General features: G+C 51.4%; 5 protein-coding genes across 5 annotated transcripts; 3 read left to right on the top strand and 2 right to left on the bottom strand.

Annotated features, from left to right (window-relative positions):
- Positions 1-269: 269 nt before the first annotated feature.
- On the top strand, positions 270-1,061 carry Z518_08632 (uncharacterized protein; the record flags this gene model as incomplete). Its single annotated transcript, XM_013414372.1, has 1 exon — positions 270-1,061. The coding sequence occupies one exon, from the start codon at positions 270-272 to the stop codon at positions 1,059-1,061; it is 792 nt and encodes a 263-aa protein (XP_013269826.1).
- Positions 1,062-2,033: 972 nt separating this feature from the next.
- On the top strand, positions 2,034-3,793 carry Z518_08631 (uncharacterized protein; the record flags this gene model as incomplete). Its single annotated transcript, XM_013414371.1, has 4 exons — positions 2,034-2,211; positions 2,265-2,329; positions 2,384-2,760; positions 2,830-3,793. The coding sequence occupies 4 exons, from the start codon at positions 2,034-2,036 to the stop codon at positions 3,791-3,793; spliced, it is 1,584 nt and encodes a 527-aa protein (XP_013269825.1).
- A 426-nt stretch (positions 3,794-4,219) lies between these two features.
- Positions 4,220-5,101, bottom strand: Z518_08630 (uncharacterized protein; the record flags this gene model as incomplete). Its single annotated transcript, XM_013414370.1, has 3 exons — positions 4,220-4,708; positions 4,772-4,849; positions 4,913-5,101. The coding sequence occupies 3 exons, from the start codon at positions 5,099-5,101 to the stop codon at positions 4,220-4,222; spliced, it is 756 nt and encodes a 251-aa protein (XP_013269824.1).
- Positions 5,102-5,412: 311 nt separating this feature from the next.
- On the bottom strand, positions 5,413-11,616 carry Z518_08629 (uncharacterized protein; the record flags this gene model as incomplete). Its single annotated transcript, XM_013414369.1, has 1 exon — positions 5,413-11,616. One exon carries the CDS (start codon positions 11,614-11,616, stop codon positions 5,413-5,415), a length of 6,204 nt encoding a protein of 2,067 aa, XP_013269823.1.
- A 1,696-nt stretch (positions 11,617-13,312) lies between these two features.
- On the top strand, positions 13,313-14,108 carry Z518_08628 (uncharacterized protein; the record flags this gene model as incomplete). Its single annotated transcript, XM_013414368.1, has 2 exons — positions 13,313-13,394; positions 13,459-14,108. The coding sequence occupies 2 exons, from the start codon at positions 13,313-13,315 to the stop codon at positions 14,106-14,108; spliced, it is 732 nt and encodes a 243-aa protein (XP_013269822.1).
- Positions 14,109-15,722: the final 1,614 nt, after the last annotated feature.

Genomic DNA, 15,722 nt, shown 5'->3' with positions numbered 1-15,722 from the left:
GTCGATGGCTGGCTGAAGACCGGCAAATGGTTTCCGAGGTCAACCAATCGCAGTCGATGGAGAGGGAGAGGGACCAAGTCTCCCTTTTCTCCGCAGACGAAAAGCAGGCGGCGGATGCGGTCTGACCGAGGAAAGGATTCCTTTATTGAGCCAAGCCGAGTCAATCTCCGCTCAACGATCGAAGCAGCACGATCGAAGAGACCATCGAGATATAAAATCGGACGCGAAGGTGCTGATTTGGTCGTGACAAGCTTCTCAAACTCCAAACCATGGCTACCGCGGCCTCGTCCCTCCAAGCCGCGTCGGGCAATGAACGTTTCAATGCCGAGGCCGCCCTTTGGGATAGCCATCCGTTCGTTCATGAAGCCAGCAAAGAGGCCCTGACAGCTATCCTTCCCAGGTTTCCAGCGCTCAAGAATCCACCGGAACCAGCCGGGTTGGATGTGCTAGAGATAGGATGTGGCACAGGGCTGTTGTCTTGCATTATGGCGCCGTACGCCAAGAGGGTGGTGGCGGTGGATGCCGCCCCAGGAATGATCAACATGCTTCGGGAGAAATTGAAAAAGCCCGAGACGCCCCAGAATATCCTGCCGGTGGCTGTCTTGTTGGAAGATCCGGAAGACAAGCATCTCCCTCCGGCAGACGAAAAGGATCCCCACGGACCGAGGCTCAAGTTCGATCTCATCACATCACACCTGGTGTTGCACCATATTCCAGACTTGAAGTCAGTGCTCACCACCATGCTTGGATGCTTGAAGGATGGCGGGAGCGTGGCCCTGACGGATTTTGAGGACAATGGACCAGGAGCGAAACGATTCCACCCCAAGTCTAAAATGCCCGGTGTGGAAAGGCACGGGATCCACGCATTCACCATGGAGCACTTAATGAATGAGGTGGGTTTCGTCAACGTTCGGGTTGAGCGGGCGTGGAGCATGGACAAGAGCGTTGAAAAGTATGAGGGCGAATTTGGGGATGGGGGAGGGCCCAAGGGTCCCGAACAAGGCGAGACGCAGAGTTTCCCATTCGTGGTGTGCAGGGGCCAGAAGAAGTCTTGTCAATGAGGATGGCTCGGTGGCCTCGACATTGATTCAGAACGCCGTCTGGTGGAAGATGATGAGATCCTTCTGGAACACAGGTCCAACATCCGGGCATGCATGGACGGCGAGGAGGAATAGATGGTAGAGTAGGCCTCGGAGTCTGAATGTCACACCACTCTGCTAACTAGCGATAGTGGTAATGATCGAGACAGAAGTTGACCTGGGCTTTCTGATCCAATTGCACGTATGGCCGCACGGACGCCTCTCTTGAAAATGAGGGTGGTACGTGGTTGGTTTACACGGAGAAATGCCGAACAAGAGTGTCTGTAGAGAGGCTCTTCCCTCGTCGTGAGTATCCCTCGAAGTCCACCTGCAACAAGCAGACGTCGACACATGATGGGAGGCGCATGGAGGGGATTCTTGACCATGAATCAAGATGAATTCAGACATCGGGAGGAGAATCCCCAGATGGGCGGCTGTGATTGGCCCGTTCCTCAGCCTTGGGGGCGGATCAACTTTTTTCCTCACCTCCACTTCATCCCTCTTCTCTCTCTTTGCTTCGAGAATAATGTTGGTTTCCCGTTGCTGCCGCCATGGTTTTCACAAGGATTCACTGCCAATCAGATTCTACCGCAGTCTCGACCTCTCGATCATCACCCATCACGCCTCCTGGCAAAAGACGCGGAGTACGAGCCGGCTGATCTGTGATCTGTGCGTGTCACCATGGTTTCTTTCACACACTCCACCAGCAGGATATTGCTATAGCACCCGCAAAGACCATCTGATAGGTAAACTCTGTTTGTCTCTGGTCCATCTCCGCTGGTTTCCCCGTTAATGTCGGACGTTTTGTTATTCATTCCATCGATATCTCTCAGGTTCGTCATGTCTTCTTCCATCTCTGGCTCAGTGCTTTATCGTTCATTCAAATATCGCCCTCGATAAGCTGTCCTTGTCCCTTCTGCTCTCTGATTATCCAAATCGAGCAATGTCAGAAGAATGAGCTCGTTCGGGTCTGCCTCTGCTACGGCTATTGCTTTAGCAGTTCTCTCTGGTTGTTGTGTTTTGGTTCGATTTTGGGTTCGAATTGCCTTTGTCAAACATGTTGGTCCAGATGACTATCTCATCGCTCTTGCCTGGGCCGCCTCAGTGGCCATGGCAATAGTAACTCGTCGCGGTATGCTGATATCTGGCCACGCAATCCGACCTTTACTCACCTGCAACTTCTAGTATTACACAATTCGACGCTTAGTGGCTCCACAGAAGATGATCCTAGCATCACGACGTTATTGAGAGTAAGCATGCCGACGGCACTTGCCTCATAATTCGAATTCTGAATATCTTCGCAGCAACGATGGTCATCCAGCATCACCTATAATTTGGCTGTCTTACTGCTGAAAGATTCTCTGCTCTTACAATACCTTCGGTTTTCAGTCGACATAGGCTATCGACGTGCATGCTGGGCATTAGGCACAGTCATCACCTCTTACGGTATCTCGGCCTTATTGGTGGGCTTCTTCTCCTGTCGACCTATCGCCTATAGCTGGAAGAATAACGTTCAAGGCGGCAAATGCATCGACCTGATGGCATTTTGGCTGTTCAACGCTTCGTTTAATTCGACGGCCGACATCATCGTCTGTGTTCTCCCGATCCCAATTCTGAAAGCTTTGCAATTACCCGGGAAGCAAATGGCCATTCTAATTAGCATTTTCCTGCTTGGAGCTTTGTACGTATGCCCTGGAGCCATGCCTCCGTTGCATTCTCCTGTAGAAGGCTCACTGGACTCCCCTGACAGTGTTTGCATATCATCCATCGTCCGTCTTGTCTCGGTGTACACAGCAACCGCCAATGACGAAAACAACCCATCGACAGCTCTATGGTCCGCCATCGAGGTCAACATTGGAATCTTTTGCGCCTGTCTCCCGTCCCTCCGCCATCCCATTACACAATTGACCCCCCGAATTCTCGCCGTTCGCCGGAAGTTCAATACGTACTCTCAACCCCCATCGAACACTTTGATCAACGTCGATCCCAAGTATCCGGAATTGAGTGTAAGATCCCTGGGCGCCCGATGCAGCAGTCCCACCACCGAAATCTCAAACGGCAATCTAGTGGACCTGTCCAACTTGAGCACTCAGACCAGCGTTGACAATGAGATCAGCACTTCTGACATTTCTTATCCTCACTCCCGCGACATGGACAGTAGTAATCCTGTTTACTTTCCTCCTACAACAGCAACAACAACGCCCACAGCCACAACCACGATGGTTACAACATCCGAATCCAAAAAGGGTCCGTCAACAACCGACAAACCTCTCCCACTCCCTGCAGCCCGTCCCTCGGGGCCTCGTCCACATCTACAGATCAGACCACATATCCACACCAGCACCAGCACCATCCCCCTTCCTGTCGAACCACTCACACCGCTGGCCTCGCCCAGGACGACCTCGACCTCCGTCTTGACAACCAGGAGCACCAGAGTCCGAAGCGATATCGTCCCCTGGGACGCCTGCCCCTTGGCCCAGGGCTCGACGTACAGCTATTCAATCCATGGCGGACCGCTGGCCCTCGAGGGCACAAGCCTCGAACACTTGATGTCACGGTCTGCGCGGGAAAAGGCGCGGCGCGAAAAGGAACGCACACGGCGGAAACGGCGCGAGAAAGAAAGGGAGGCCGAGAGACAACGTGAGCGCGAGCGGCAGAAGCAGAATGGTCAGAGACCAAAGGGCCCACGCCAGATGACGAGTAGTAAGCGGTGATAGTTTCGCTAAGCTAACCCGAGAGACAACACATGGCGTACCGGATCAGGTGACATATTTCTTGCTAGCAGAGTAAAGGGACTGATACTACTACATATAAGCGAGTTAATGATCGTCTGTGGCCTAACACCCTAAAATCTCCAAAAGCTTTTGCAACGAATTGTTTCACTCGTCGACGTGTGGTAGATACTACGACTAGCGTGGCTATTGTAGGCAAGCCCAGAGAAATTGTACTGATGTCTCTGGTTCATCAAGATTTCCAACTCTTGAACCGTCCAGTTATTGTTTGTCTCGATACAGTATGGCATATCGTATTGAACCCATTGTTCACTTGAGAAGCTAAGTTGTGTTGTTGGGGGGAGGAGGCGGCGGAGGCGAAATTGACGTATTCAGCTGCCTGGAGACTCCAGGCCCTTTCTCTGCTTTCTAGACCGCAAGGAGAGCAGCTTTTTCATCAGCCGCAACCCCGTCAGCCTTGGCATTCTGAAGCTTCATGGTCTCTTTCCTGGCGATTCTCTTCTCCATCTTGAATTGCATGATCGATCCCAAAAAGACGCCAAAGTTGACTTGTGCCGGGATTACGATGACGGCGTATTCCAAGGGCTTGACGTGCGCAAGATCCAAGTTCGCAAGGATCTGAAGGGCACCATAGCCACAAGAGATTGAGATGGCGATGCCCAGCAACATGAAGAAGCGGACAAGCCAGTTCCTGCGTGTGTGCTTGGGCCAGGCGTGGGATCCCACGGGTCGGGATTCCACGTAGATGAAGGTCTGGACGGTATAGCAGATGTGCCAGAGCAGGCTGACGGCGATGGACACGGGGAGGAGGACCATGTTGATCTTCTTGAGGATTTCAAGAAGTTTCTCGGCGATGGAGGAGGTCTTGGAGTCGGACGAGGTATTGGGGATCCACCACTATGATTGTGATTTCAGTCAAGGTGCGTTACAATTAATGGCTGCAGGGGGGCGACCGCTTACGCTGAAGAGGGGCACGAAAACAATCATGAAAGCACAAACGTAGAGCCAGCTGAGGACGTATCCGACGGTGTAGGCAATCTGTGAGTGACAATGTCAGTGTATTTACTCTTCTCATGATCAGGCTGGTTGGGTCACACATACGCCAAAGTCCTCCTGGGCTGGAGCTGGGTAGCCATGACGACCGGCGTACACGATCTCGACGGGACCAACACGCATAGCTTCCATGAGTGCCATCAGTAGGATAATGTTGCGGACCTGCCTCCTCATCATGCGGAGGTTGCGTTTCCGGATCTGCTTCCAGTCCTCAACCTGGGGGGTGGTTGGGGCCATGTTTGCTGCTCTGCAGCGGCGGGACCACGGGCAGGGCATGGTGATGCTCAGCTGACGACGATGAGAGTCAAGTTGCATGGAAGGTGAGGTAAGGCACGAAAGGAGCGTAGGCAGCGTTTAATAGAGACGAACGGATCGGGGAGAAGAGCAGAGGTATGAAAGATGGTTGCCTTTTCGCGGCGAAATAGCCTGCGTCACAGCCTCGATTTTTGATTGGTAGGTTTATCTCAACCTCACCAGCCTCCCCCGGTCCGGCTACCAACTCCCACGGTTTGCTGAATACTTCTACCCTTGTTCATACTGTCGTCGGTCTAGTCCAAAAATACGGGGATCCCGTACATCACCGGCGCTGCGCCGTTCAAATACTTCAACATGCAGGCATCTCGAGCTTGTGCCACAGCCTGATCCAATGCCACCACTCCTCGCTTCCGTGTATAACCTGCAGGGTTTCGCGCCTTGCCGCCTTTGTCACTCCTACCTTTGCCTGATTTGTTGGATTTCGTGTCTAAATCACTTTTTGCGTCGACCAACCCCCAATCGTCCATCAGCTGCAAGGCAAATCGATCAATGTCTCGGTCTGTGACATCCCACAACGTTCCCACCACGGCCGGGCTGCCTCCATTGATATAGTTCCAAGGCATCCCATAAGGCTCATATACGCCACACTCCGTCATTTTGGCACTGCTGCATCCCATGAGCAACGTTACGGCGCATCTGCCCATCTTGCGAATTGTGCGGCCGCGGATGTATTGAGCGCCTCCGCCGTGGCCAAAATAGAGCATTAGAGACTTGTCACGCAGCGCCGTCTCGAATTCTTTTTCCTCTGGCGGCCGATTGACGATGGCATCATATGTGGGAAGCTGGCTTGGAAATATTTGGCCAAAAATTTCTTGCGTCGACGTCAAATCGGAGGATGGATTGAGCAGGTACGCACCATCCGACGCAGGGATCACATAACCTTGACTGTTGCCGTTTTGTTTTCGGATTGAATCAATTCTTTCCCATATAGCTCCTAGCGAAGGCATCCTCGACACTGATTGACCCCTCAGGCACGGCAATGATTCCCACGGGAACACCTGCAATTCTTTATCCATTACCAGGATCACGTGCGAGGGGTTTGGTGCATTCAGTCTCTCGTCGTAGTATAAATATAACGAGTCCAATACCTCAACCATCACAGCATCGAAGTCGATCTCGTCATATGCATTTCGCTCACCATTGAATTGGAGAATGTCCACGACAAAGTACAGCAAATCCGTGATCGAGTCCTCCAGGTCGACTTCTCGTGGATGTCCCAGCGTCATAAAGAGCTCCAAGACGTGAGCGTGGAGTTCAATTTTGGCATCCACAGACTTGGATGACTTTTGACGGGACGGAAGGTGCCTGTTCAGAGTGACCGAGAGGCGTTCCCCGAATTTTAAACGTGCATCGTGGTCCACGTCAGAAGCCCGGATCAGTCCTCGGAATCCTCCAAACCAGACATTCTCAATGTTGTCCAGAAGAGTTGCCATTTGCTGGTCCAACGACTGGCGTTCCGCATACCAGGTTTTCCTGATGGACTTGTCTGCCGAGCATCCTCTAGGATCATGGGCACTAGAATTTGCCTTCGCAACGATGTCTTGGATCTCGGCTTTGGCACTTTCGAAATCTAGCTCTCCATTCTCCGCGTCAGACGGATCCGGTCTCGCTAACGGGATTCTGACCACGAACGGTGACCTCTCGCGGGTCAATCGCGCGACAAGAAGCTCGCTCTTGTCCTCGCTCAATCCGAGAGACACAATCGACCAGGAAGCTGGCAAAAGGCTCATGTCGTCAGTCAGCAACAGGTTCAAATCAGCGGGATGGGCCGCATTGCATTTTTCCAAATCTGGCCAGCCTTGGACATTGGTTCTTTTGGCGGTAGCTATCTCACTCGAAGTAATGATGCGCTCTCGACTTCGTGCTGAATCCATGGGAGTCAAGGCGTCCCGAACCAGCTCCGAAGAGGAGGAGACAAATGGGGTTCCCAATCCGGTGGATAGGAGACTTATCTGCACCAGAATTTTGTGACAGGCGTGCATTGTTTCACACGGAATTCGGCTCTGCGGAGATTCCTTCACTCTGCATAATATGTGATGGGCTTTACGGAGAAGGTCTTCTCCTTCCTTGTGCTTGTAATTTCTGGTTGACTTGTGGTCAGGGTCTTTCTTGTTCCGCCCCGTACTCGTATTCAGTGTGGCCCGCGGAGCCGCTTCTTGTACAAAAGACACCCGGCCGCTCGTCCTGGTGGATCTGTATCTCACAGGAAGCGCTATTGCCGTTTCTGCGAGGACATTGCTTACCGCATCCTCAGAAAACAATTTCAGTGCCGATTGAACCAAGTACAGGGCTTCCGCTGTTGATCCGCGGGGACTTTCGACGCGGCTCTCCAGATTCAATGCGTAACCGGCTCCATTGGTGTTGGAATGATGATGGTCCAGCAGTTGGAGTTGAACCTCCAGAGCGGAAAGTCTCTCTCTTGCACGTCGTAACTCCACGGAAAGTCCGGAAGACGCTAAAGTGGGATCTGCTGATGGAGTGGACATGGAAATATGTTTGTTCTGCAGTTTGACCGTTGGTTTCCTCGCCGGAGCTTTCGAGGACACCTTCACCCTCTTGCTTTTCGGCTTCTCACCAATTTTGGGCTCCTCCGCCTGGCTGTATCTGAGAAGGCGTTGGGAAGCCTTGACTAGATGTTGACGAGCGGATGACGGGTCTCCAAAAAGACAATGCACTTCGGCTTGGTCTATTGCCATGATGGCTGAACTGAGGGGTGTGTTGTCATAAGCCGGCTGCGGCAGCAATTCGTTGAGCCCTTGTTTTGCTTTTTCCCACTGACCCGCACGAGCATGTAGGAGACTTAGTTGACTTAGGATGCCTGCTGCGGCAATGGTTTGCGTGGTATTTCTGGCGACCTTCAGTGCTTGCTCGTAGAGGTATACTGCGTCCTGGTAAAGACCGCAATGCGCAGTGAGAAACGCCAAATGGCTGAAAATCGAGCAGTAAAGTGAGATCTGCGGCCCATAGATAGCTACACTCGGCGTCAATCGTTGTGTCTGCTGGAGTGACCGGTCAAGCCCGGACCACTCGAGGGCCAGATTGTTCACATCGGGTGCAGGCGAAGTCACCGGTAGAGCGTGGTCCGGAGAGCTCCATATCTTGTCGATTGACATCCACAGGCCTGCGACAATTTTGACAGATTGTCTTGCGTACATGGTGGCCGCCAAAAGTTGACCTTGCTGGTAGGCTAATTGGGATGCCAGGTGAAACGATCTACAAAGAATCGTTTGCTCTCTCAACCGCGCTTTGCTTGATAATGCGCCGGGAGGTCTCTCCTGCATTTCCCACGCACCCTTGGCACGACGTAGCCAGTCGAAGGATTGGGGGAAATCACCCGCACTGAAGTGATACTCGGAATACGCCAGCGAGAATTCCACCTCGAGAAGAGAGCCCGCCTCGTCCCTGTCCAACGTCTTCTCAGCCTCCGCGAGGTAAATTTGGGCGGAACGAAGGTCCTGAAGATGATTATGGAGCCTGCCAGCCTGGATGAGAATATTGGTTCTTGATAGCTCGGGAGACGTAAATCCGAGTTCCGTAATGTGGTGGATCGTCTCCAGAGCCATGAGACCAGTCCTCGGAGTTCCAAAGACAGATGCGTAGTCAGCAGAGAGCTGGAGCGTCGCAACACATGTCCCCAGGTTGTCGAGAAGCTTGTCAGCATTTTCCGCCACCTCACATGCTCGAATTACTCCAGACAAATGCTTAACCTCTTCTTCCAGACTTTCCATGGTGACAAGGCCCATGAAAAAACCCGATTGTAACTTGAGCAACGAGCGAAGCCCTGGTTCGTATTCCTGAAGAAAGATCGTTCCATGTTGCTTCTTGCGGGGTGCTAGAAGCGTCTGAACCTGCCGAGAGTCAATTGGGAAATTGATGGTTGACATCCTCCTCCTCAATGCCAAGTGAAGAAGGTTGTTGACAAATCTCAATCTGTATACATGATATTCCTGTTGGTTTAGAAGTTCCCAAACGACCGTCACCTGCGCTCCCCAAAGACTCAATTGATGGCCGGACACACCCTTTTCCATCATGGCATAAACCTGTTTTTCCAGAAGCGCTGCCCGGTGTATCGCCGGTAACGATCGACAATCATAAAAGATATCATCATTACCTTCAGAGGTGGAAAGGGAAGGTGATATTTGAGCGTATGTGGTCAGGTTCCTCGCCAAGGACTTGCAGTTCGAATCCGATTTGGACCATGCACGTGAGAAGGGTCCGGCCAGAAGAAGTTCTACCACATCACTGAGGGTCCCGTCTCTGATGTTGAAGCTGATGGCTTGGTGGAGCGCCGATTTCGCCATCTCATAGTGGGAAACTTCCAAGTAGCAAGCTGCCAGCCTCTCATATTTCAAACCCAAGTAGGCGGCTTTCTGGTCCGTCACAGGCAGTTGGGAGAGACCTTTGAGTGATGAATCCAAAATCTGAATTTGTTCCTGCAGACCCTTTCTTTCCTCAACGGCCTTCAAGAAGCGACGCCAAAATATCTGGGAAAGCCGCACGCGCAATTGATTGAAGTTGGCTTGTGTGGAGGTGTTGGCGAGGAGCTCCGGGAGCCGGGCTCGACAGGAATCGATCGTGGACGAACAGCATTGAAGAGCGTCGCATGCGGTGATATGCAGTCCTGGTGTTCTCAACAGAGCATGTTTCTCCGCATATAGAATAGCATCTATACTCTTGATGAGCGTAGTCAGAAAAGACTGCTGTCTGTCCTCACTGAGGCATTGAGTCGGGTGCAAAAGGCCCAACAGGATTTGCTTGCATAAAAACACGGAGCAAGCAAATATCAGGCCAATGATGGCCTGCTTTAGCTCTCCGTTACTCTCGTCCTCGTTAGTTGCCGGTGGTGGTTTCTCAATGGTCATCATCGCTTCACAGGATACTTTGCGAAGGTGGGCGGCGGGGAGAATGACCCGTTCGAGGTCTGATTTTGATAGTTCCAGCTTTTTGGTGAATGCATCTTGTGTTCGTTTTATCGCCGACTTCATGCCCGTTGATATACACCTTAGCCTCAAACCCGTTATCCGACAGTTCAGTATCAGGAAGGCGACAGGATCGCAACACGGCAGTTGTTCTTCCATCAGCAGCAACATTTCTGATTGGTCGTGAATATTTGGCGTCACTTGCGAAAGAGTTTCGATCAGTTCCAGCGGAATCGTATCATCGACGCTGGCAATATTGAGCAGCTTTCTGAATAACCTGAGGCGTTCAATAACCGATAACGAAGCTGCTTGCACATCCGTTGCATTTGTGAATAACCTTTTGACAGCAGAGTGGAGATGTCGCCAGACTTCTCTTCCTGGGTCTGGGACGTGACCCGAGTGTGTCCATGACTCGAATTTGATCCGTAACGCCGCACAAGCAAGGTCGAAGACGTCCACGGAAGAGGCTGCTTCGGATCTCGAATTAACGGCAAGTGTATACAGCTTGGTCAAAGCTAATGAGATGGTCCGAAGTTGCAAGCTTGCCTTTTCAGAATCAAGCCATCCTTTTTGAAGACCTCGCGCAATCACCCAAGCGGGACTTCCCACGGTTTCCAGTTTAAGTGACTCCAAGAATTCCTTGCTGATTGAGTTCGGTCCTGACAAGATAGCTAAACGAAGAACTTGGCTTTGCATTGACGCAGTGAAGCCAAATGTTTGGTTTTGATCAATGGCATCCTGCCTGCCCAGGAGGAACTTCGACAGGTGCTCCTCCTTTGGTGTCGGACATTTTGTGGCTTGGTGTCCCCAGTATCTTTGGTGTATCACAGAAAGCTGAGCCATTGCTTGCTCTTGCAGATTCAGTGTAATCGTCCTGTCCAACAATATCAAAGCTGCATTCTCCATTCCCGTGCCAGTTTCATGGGACGTTTCCCCCTTCCGATTATCACATTGCCGCAGATAATGCAATGCAGCGGAGGAACATTCTGCCACCACTCTCCAGTCCGGGACTTCGGCGCATGGCGAACGGTCTTCTGACTTGATGGCATCTTTTTTCTTGTTCCTGTTTGGCGATCGCTCCTGCAAGGCGCGGTCCGCATGCGAAGGCCGGAGCGGTGGAAGGCCTTCCGGTTTCGAGTTGGAGGCGTCTCTTTCGACTTTAGCTGCTTGTCCAAGCTGCTTCAAAGTCTGGTTGAAGACTTCCGTGGCAATTCGGCGGCAATCGACTGCAGATAATCGAGGGACCTCGTGGTTAGCGGTTTCATGGATTCGAAATGTTGGCTTTCCATTGCGACCCTGTCTGGATACACCTTTCGCAGGGTTTCGAGGCTTCGCAGCCTTCTTAGGTTCTGCTGGAGTTCTCGCTGAGTCGCAGGAGATTTCGCATGGTTCTTGGGCGTCGAGACCTAGGATTGTACGGAGAAACCTCAGGGTCTGGGTTGAGGGCGCAGGCACATTCAACTCGGCACGAATGGAATCGAGCGATGAAGCTTTAGGAGGGTCCGCAGTCGCTATCATTTTTGAGAAAGGATGAATGACCTATGCGAATGTTGGATAATGCCTATCAGGCCATCCATGTAGACTTGGGTGTATCCGTCGCATGCGCGCGTCATAAAAGATTTCCCAAATAGGCGTCAAGGTAAATAACGAGCACAGGCACGGAATAAAATTCCGCGCCGCTTTACCCACCGCGCTCACAAAATTAGTGCCGAGAGGCACTCGGTCGGTAGGATAAGAACGGAAGGCATTAAACTTTGTCCTGAGCACAAGGATAGGGTTTTGGATGACAAGTCTCGAATGCAGACAGTATTATTGTGACTTTGCACATTCAGTCGCGAGCCTAATGCATGAAAACAGTTCGAAAAGTCATGGCGAGACTTCGTACTCAGGGTCCTGTTGGCAATTGCCGGGAAGCCGTCATAATCTGGACCATCCTGTTGAACCAGAGAGAAGGGAGCCAATACGTGATCCTTACGGCATCTGAACGGTCAAGCTGCTGGTAGACCCAACTCAAACCCAGCGCTGCAAATTCATCGATATCCCACACCAAATTATTTTTCCTCGCCGCCGGCACCTCACCCCATTCCTCCACCAGCGGCTTGTTGTACTACTCAGCCAGCGCAGTTGCATTGTCAACCCATTGGTCTCAGTCTCCATCATAACCATGCAAGGCAATCATATCAAATTCCGGACACTGGAAGACATCAGGCTACCAGGTGCAGATATAATACTTATAGTTGCTCCCGCCTACGCCTCATATACGCAGACCGGCACCTAAGTCTTGCCAACCTAATGATCTGATTGTTCTGAGCACCGATGTGAAACGGTCCCTTTGATTTCCCGAAATGCAGGATGAAGTTTCAAGCAAAAGCCGACACCGGTGACTGCACAGGGAAATGTCATATGTCCTCGTGGTGATAATGGCGAACTTGTCCATTTCCTGGCATGAAAGTTGTCTATCGAGAGGTGCGAGGCTCCATCTGAAAAGGAGATACAATTCTCCGTCTCGTTAACCGCTTCCTTTCCGTCTCGGTCCTAAGCATTTCCCGCGCCAGATCTGCGTGGGCGCCTCCCAGAGAGATTTTGGGCCAGGAAGCGGGATAGTTCTGTAGTTGTGCGTTGTATCGCAAGTATTTCCGGCCTTGACATACACGACACAGCCCACAAGTAACCATATATTCGAAAGCCTGCATAGTTTCCGTTTAGCAAGTTTCCGACAGCTGCAGAGACATAGACGACAAGGCATTCCTTCGTCGAGATTTGCCAAAGATTCCAATCTTCCCAGTTCAAACTCGGGTTAGAAAGCTCATTCTCATTGCCATGTCCTCTGCATATTCTCCCGCTACGCCGGATGCCGAGAATATAGGTGTCAAACTTGAAGGAGCACTCTGGCTCTCCCAATGAGTGCAGGATAGAGCCCATCCATATATCTACGCGGTCTACGTCTAACGCCGTTGCCTATCCATGGTGATACGGCATAGTGAGCGAGTGTTGCAGAATGAGTCGGTTTGTTGCGGACGATAGGTCACCGATTGTTCAACACCAACAGTCGGAACGCCCTCTGTAGGTTCTGGGAATAATGCTTCCAAACTGTACACGAGCACATAGGCAAATCTCCGGTCTTGAACGCGTCTTCTCAACCGTTTTTCGTCTGTGTTATATTGATGAAGGACAAAAGACATTGTCATGTCAGTAATGGAGCTAGAAGGTAGATATGCCGAACATTCAAGGCAAGTATGCCGAAGCAATTTCTTGGAGACAAGGTGCAGCTGTCAAAAATTTGGACCTGTTCTGCAGTAAATCGAGGTGTCTAATACCAGACGGGTGTCAAGTCTGCTTCTGACCCATCACTGAGTCCAGAAGGCATGAAACCACCATTGCCATGCGGTAGAATAGAGGTAGCTCTGGCGCGTAGTGTTACGCGACAACTGCGGAACTACTCAAGAACATGCCAGTTTCGACGGTATCAGCATACTAGTCCCAGCGGCCACCGCTTTCCTCGAGTTGCACAATCTTCTATCTGGCATTCGATCATTCCAAAAGCCCTGCGCAGTCGGCCTTCCACTTCTGATCAACCTGCAACGAAGAAGCCTCCAAACCCTGCCACTTATTTCATATGGATCTATCTCCTGATCGGATCGCAGGCGATGCGGATTATGGGCGTCAAGAATGAATACACGGCTTTTATCCGGAAAGCAGACCGCAAAGTTGCGCAGCTGAGAGAGGTGGTGGAGAAGCTCCAGCGAGGGGAGGAGGTGGATGTAGAGAAGATACTCGGGACTGGAGACGAAACACAAGAGCGGGAATGGGAAGAAGCCCTCAAAGAGTTGGAGGAAGAAGACCGGATCTGGCAGAGCAATAAGAAGAAGAGTCGAGAGGAACAGGAGCGTCTGGCGAGAGAGGAGCAAGATGCAACTCCTGTGAATGATTCGATGGACAAAATACAACCGATCAGCTTAGGATCCGTACCGACGCAGCCCAACCCCCATCCGAGTCCGGGATTCTACTGAGACTGTTCACGATGCTCATTCGCACAAATTGTGGTGTCATCCAAGCCTCCTGGAATTGGTTGGCGCAACTCATCGCATTGGCCAGGGTTCATTCCGGCATGAACCGCAACTTGGGAAGGCTAAAAGAACGACGTATCTCTTCTCGGTCTCGTACAGAAGTCTGCCAGCCCTTTTCACCATTTCTGTCGAGGATGAAAACTACTTCTTTGAGAAGACGACTCCTCAGACGATCAACACAACAGGATCAGCGAAACAGCACGCTGAAAGCCCACGCCTTGCGCCCATAATCTCTGATAGTCTCGGAACTGATTATCAAGGAATCAGTCTCGGAGTCATGAAGTGCGTGGCCGTTCAGGCCAGGCTTGACTTTGGAGATACCCTTCGCAATGAAACGTAGAATGTACAGCGCCTTTTACTTTCGGCCAGGGCGTCACCTTTCCACGTATTGGCATATACTGTTGAGCACCATCTTTTGGCCGACTGGCACGAACCCATGACCGTTTAGAACTGGATGCCGCAGCGACAGCTGGACCTTGTGGATAGAAGATGGAATTTCAGTAATCTCTTCACTGCTCCGCTCTATTTGCGATATTCCCTATTCGAAATCTTTGACACGCGAGTTGCCCTTTCCGCATCCTTGCCCATGCACAATTAGCTCTACCAGATTGTGTGAAGACTTAGGGGGAGAGCAGGGATCTCCCAAAATTTCTCAACACGAGCCGCATGCCGACGCCAGCGTCGGATTTTGTATATTACACCTCCATTCTGACCACAATCAATACCTCCTCTATGTGGTAAGTTATACAGGTAGTTGTATTTCGGTCGGCTTGCGTCATTTGCGACGGCATATGTCAGCCTGGTCGGACAGACCCGATGGAAATCCTCCTCTTCCTACCGAGGAGATCGCCCAATGATTCGTTTTCGGACCACGGTGCTAGCCAGTCAGATGTGGTTATATAATTCAAAGAATACCAAGGTCACATGGCCGCATGAGTGGTTTCGTCATTCTGGGCGTGACTCGGATTGTATGTGTCTGTCGAGATCACCACTACTGAACAAGCCTGTCTCTTCGGCCGTATTGTCTGGATCTGGGTGAATAATTCCGACTGCACTGACTGCATCGCATAACGCAGAAGGGAAGGCGTCCATATTGAATGTGCCCCATTTACGTATTCACCTGTGTCGCTGAGCGATGATGTTGTTGGCCGTATCCTTTGACATATGTTCTCAAATTCGCTGGAGAGCTAATGCAGACATTGTGCATCGCGCAAGGCTTCGCCAAGGCCGTTCGGAGGAAAAGTATTTTGCTGGCTGGCCGCTGGCATCGTGCTCCAAATCTTGAAGGTTCTCTCCACCTTTTTTATTTTCCATCGAAAAGAGAACCCAAACCATTAATTTTATTCTCGCCCTTTCAGGTTCACGATCCCCTGTCCTTCATCTCTCCTCCGATAACTACATTTGCTTCACGCCTCTTTTACTTCCGCACCATTCTTTTCCCGGGACACCCTCCTGTCCTTTCCCGGCGTGACAGATTACGGTTCTGTGATCTTCACCACCACTAAATCACCGTGACGGGGTTGAATCCTTTGCGTTCTGCCCCTCAAGTCACCCAGC

This window comes from Rhinocladiella mackenziei (assembly GCF_000835555.1).
Source record: "Rhinocladiella mackenziei CBS 650.93 unplaced genomic scaffold supercont1.6, whole genome shotgun sequence".
In the NCBI taxonomy this organism is placed as follows: Eukaryota; Fungi; Ascomycota; class Eurotiomycetes; order Chaetothyriales; family Herpotrichiellaceae; genus Rhinocladiella; species Rhinocladiella mackenziei.
The sequence above is the reverse complement of the archived record's forward strand: the minus strand, read 5'-3'. Positions and strand labels throughout refer to the sequence as shown.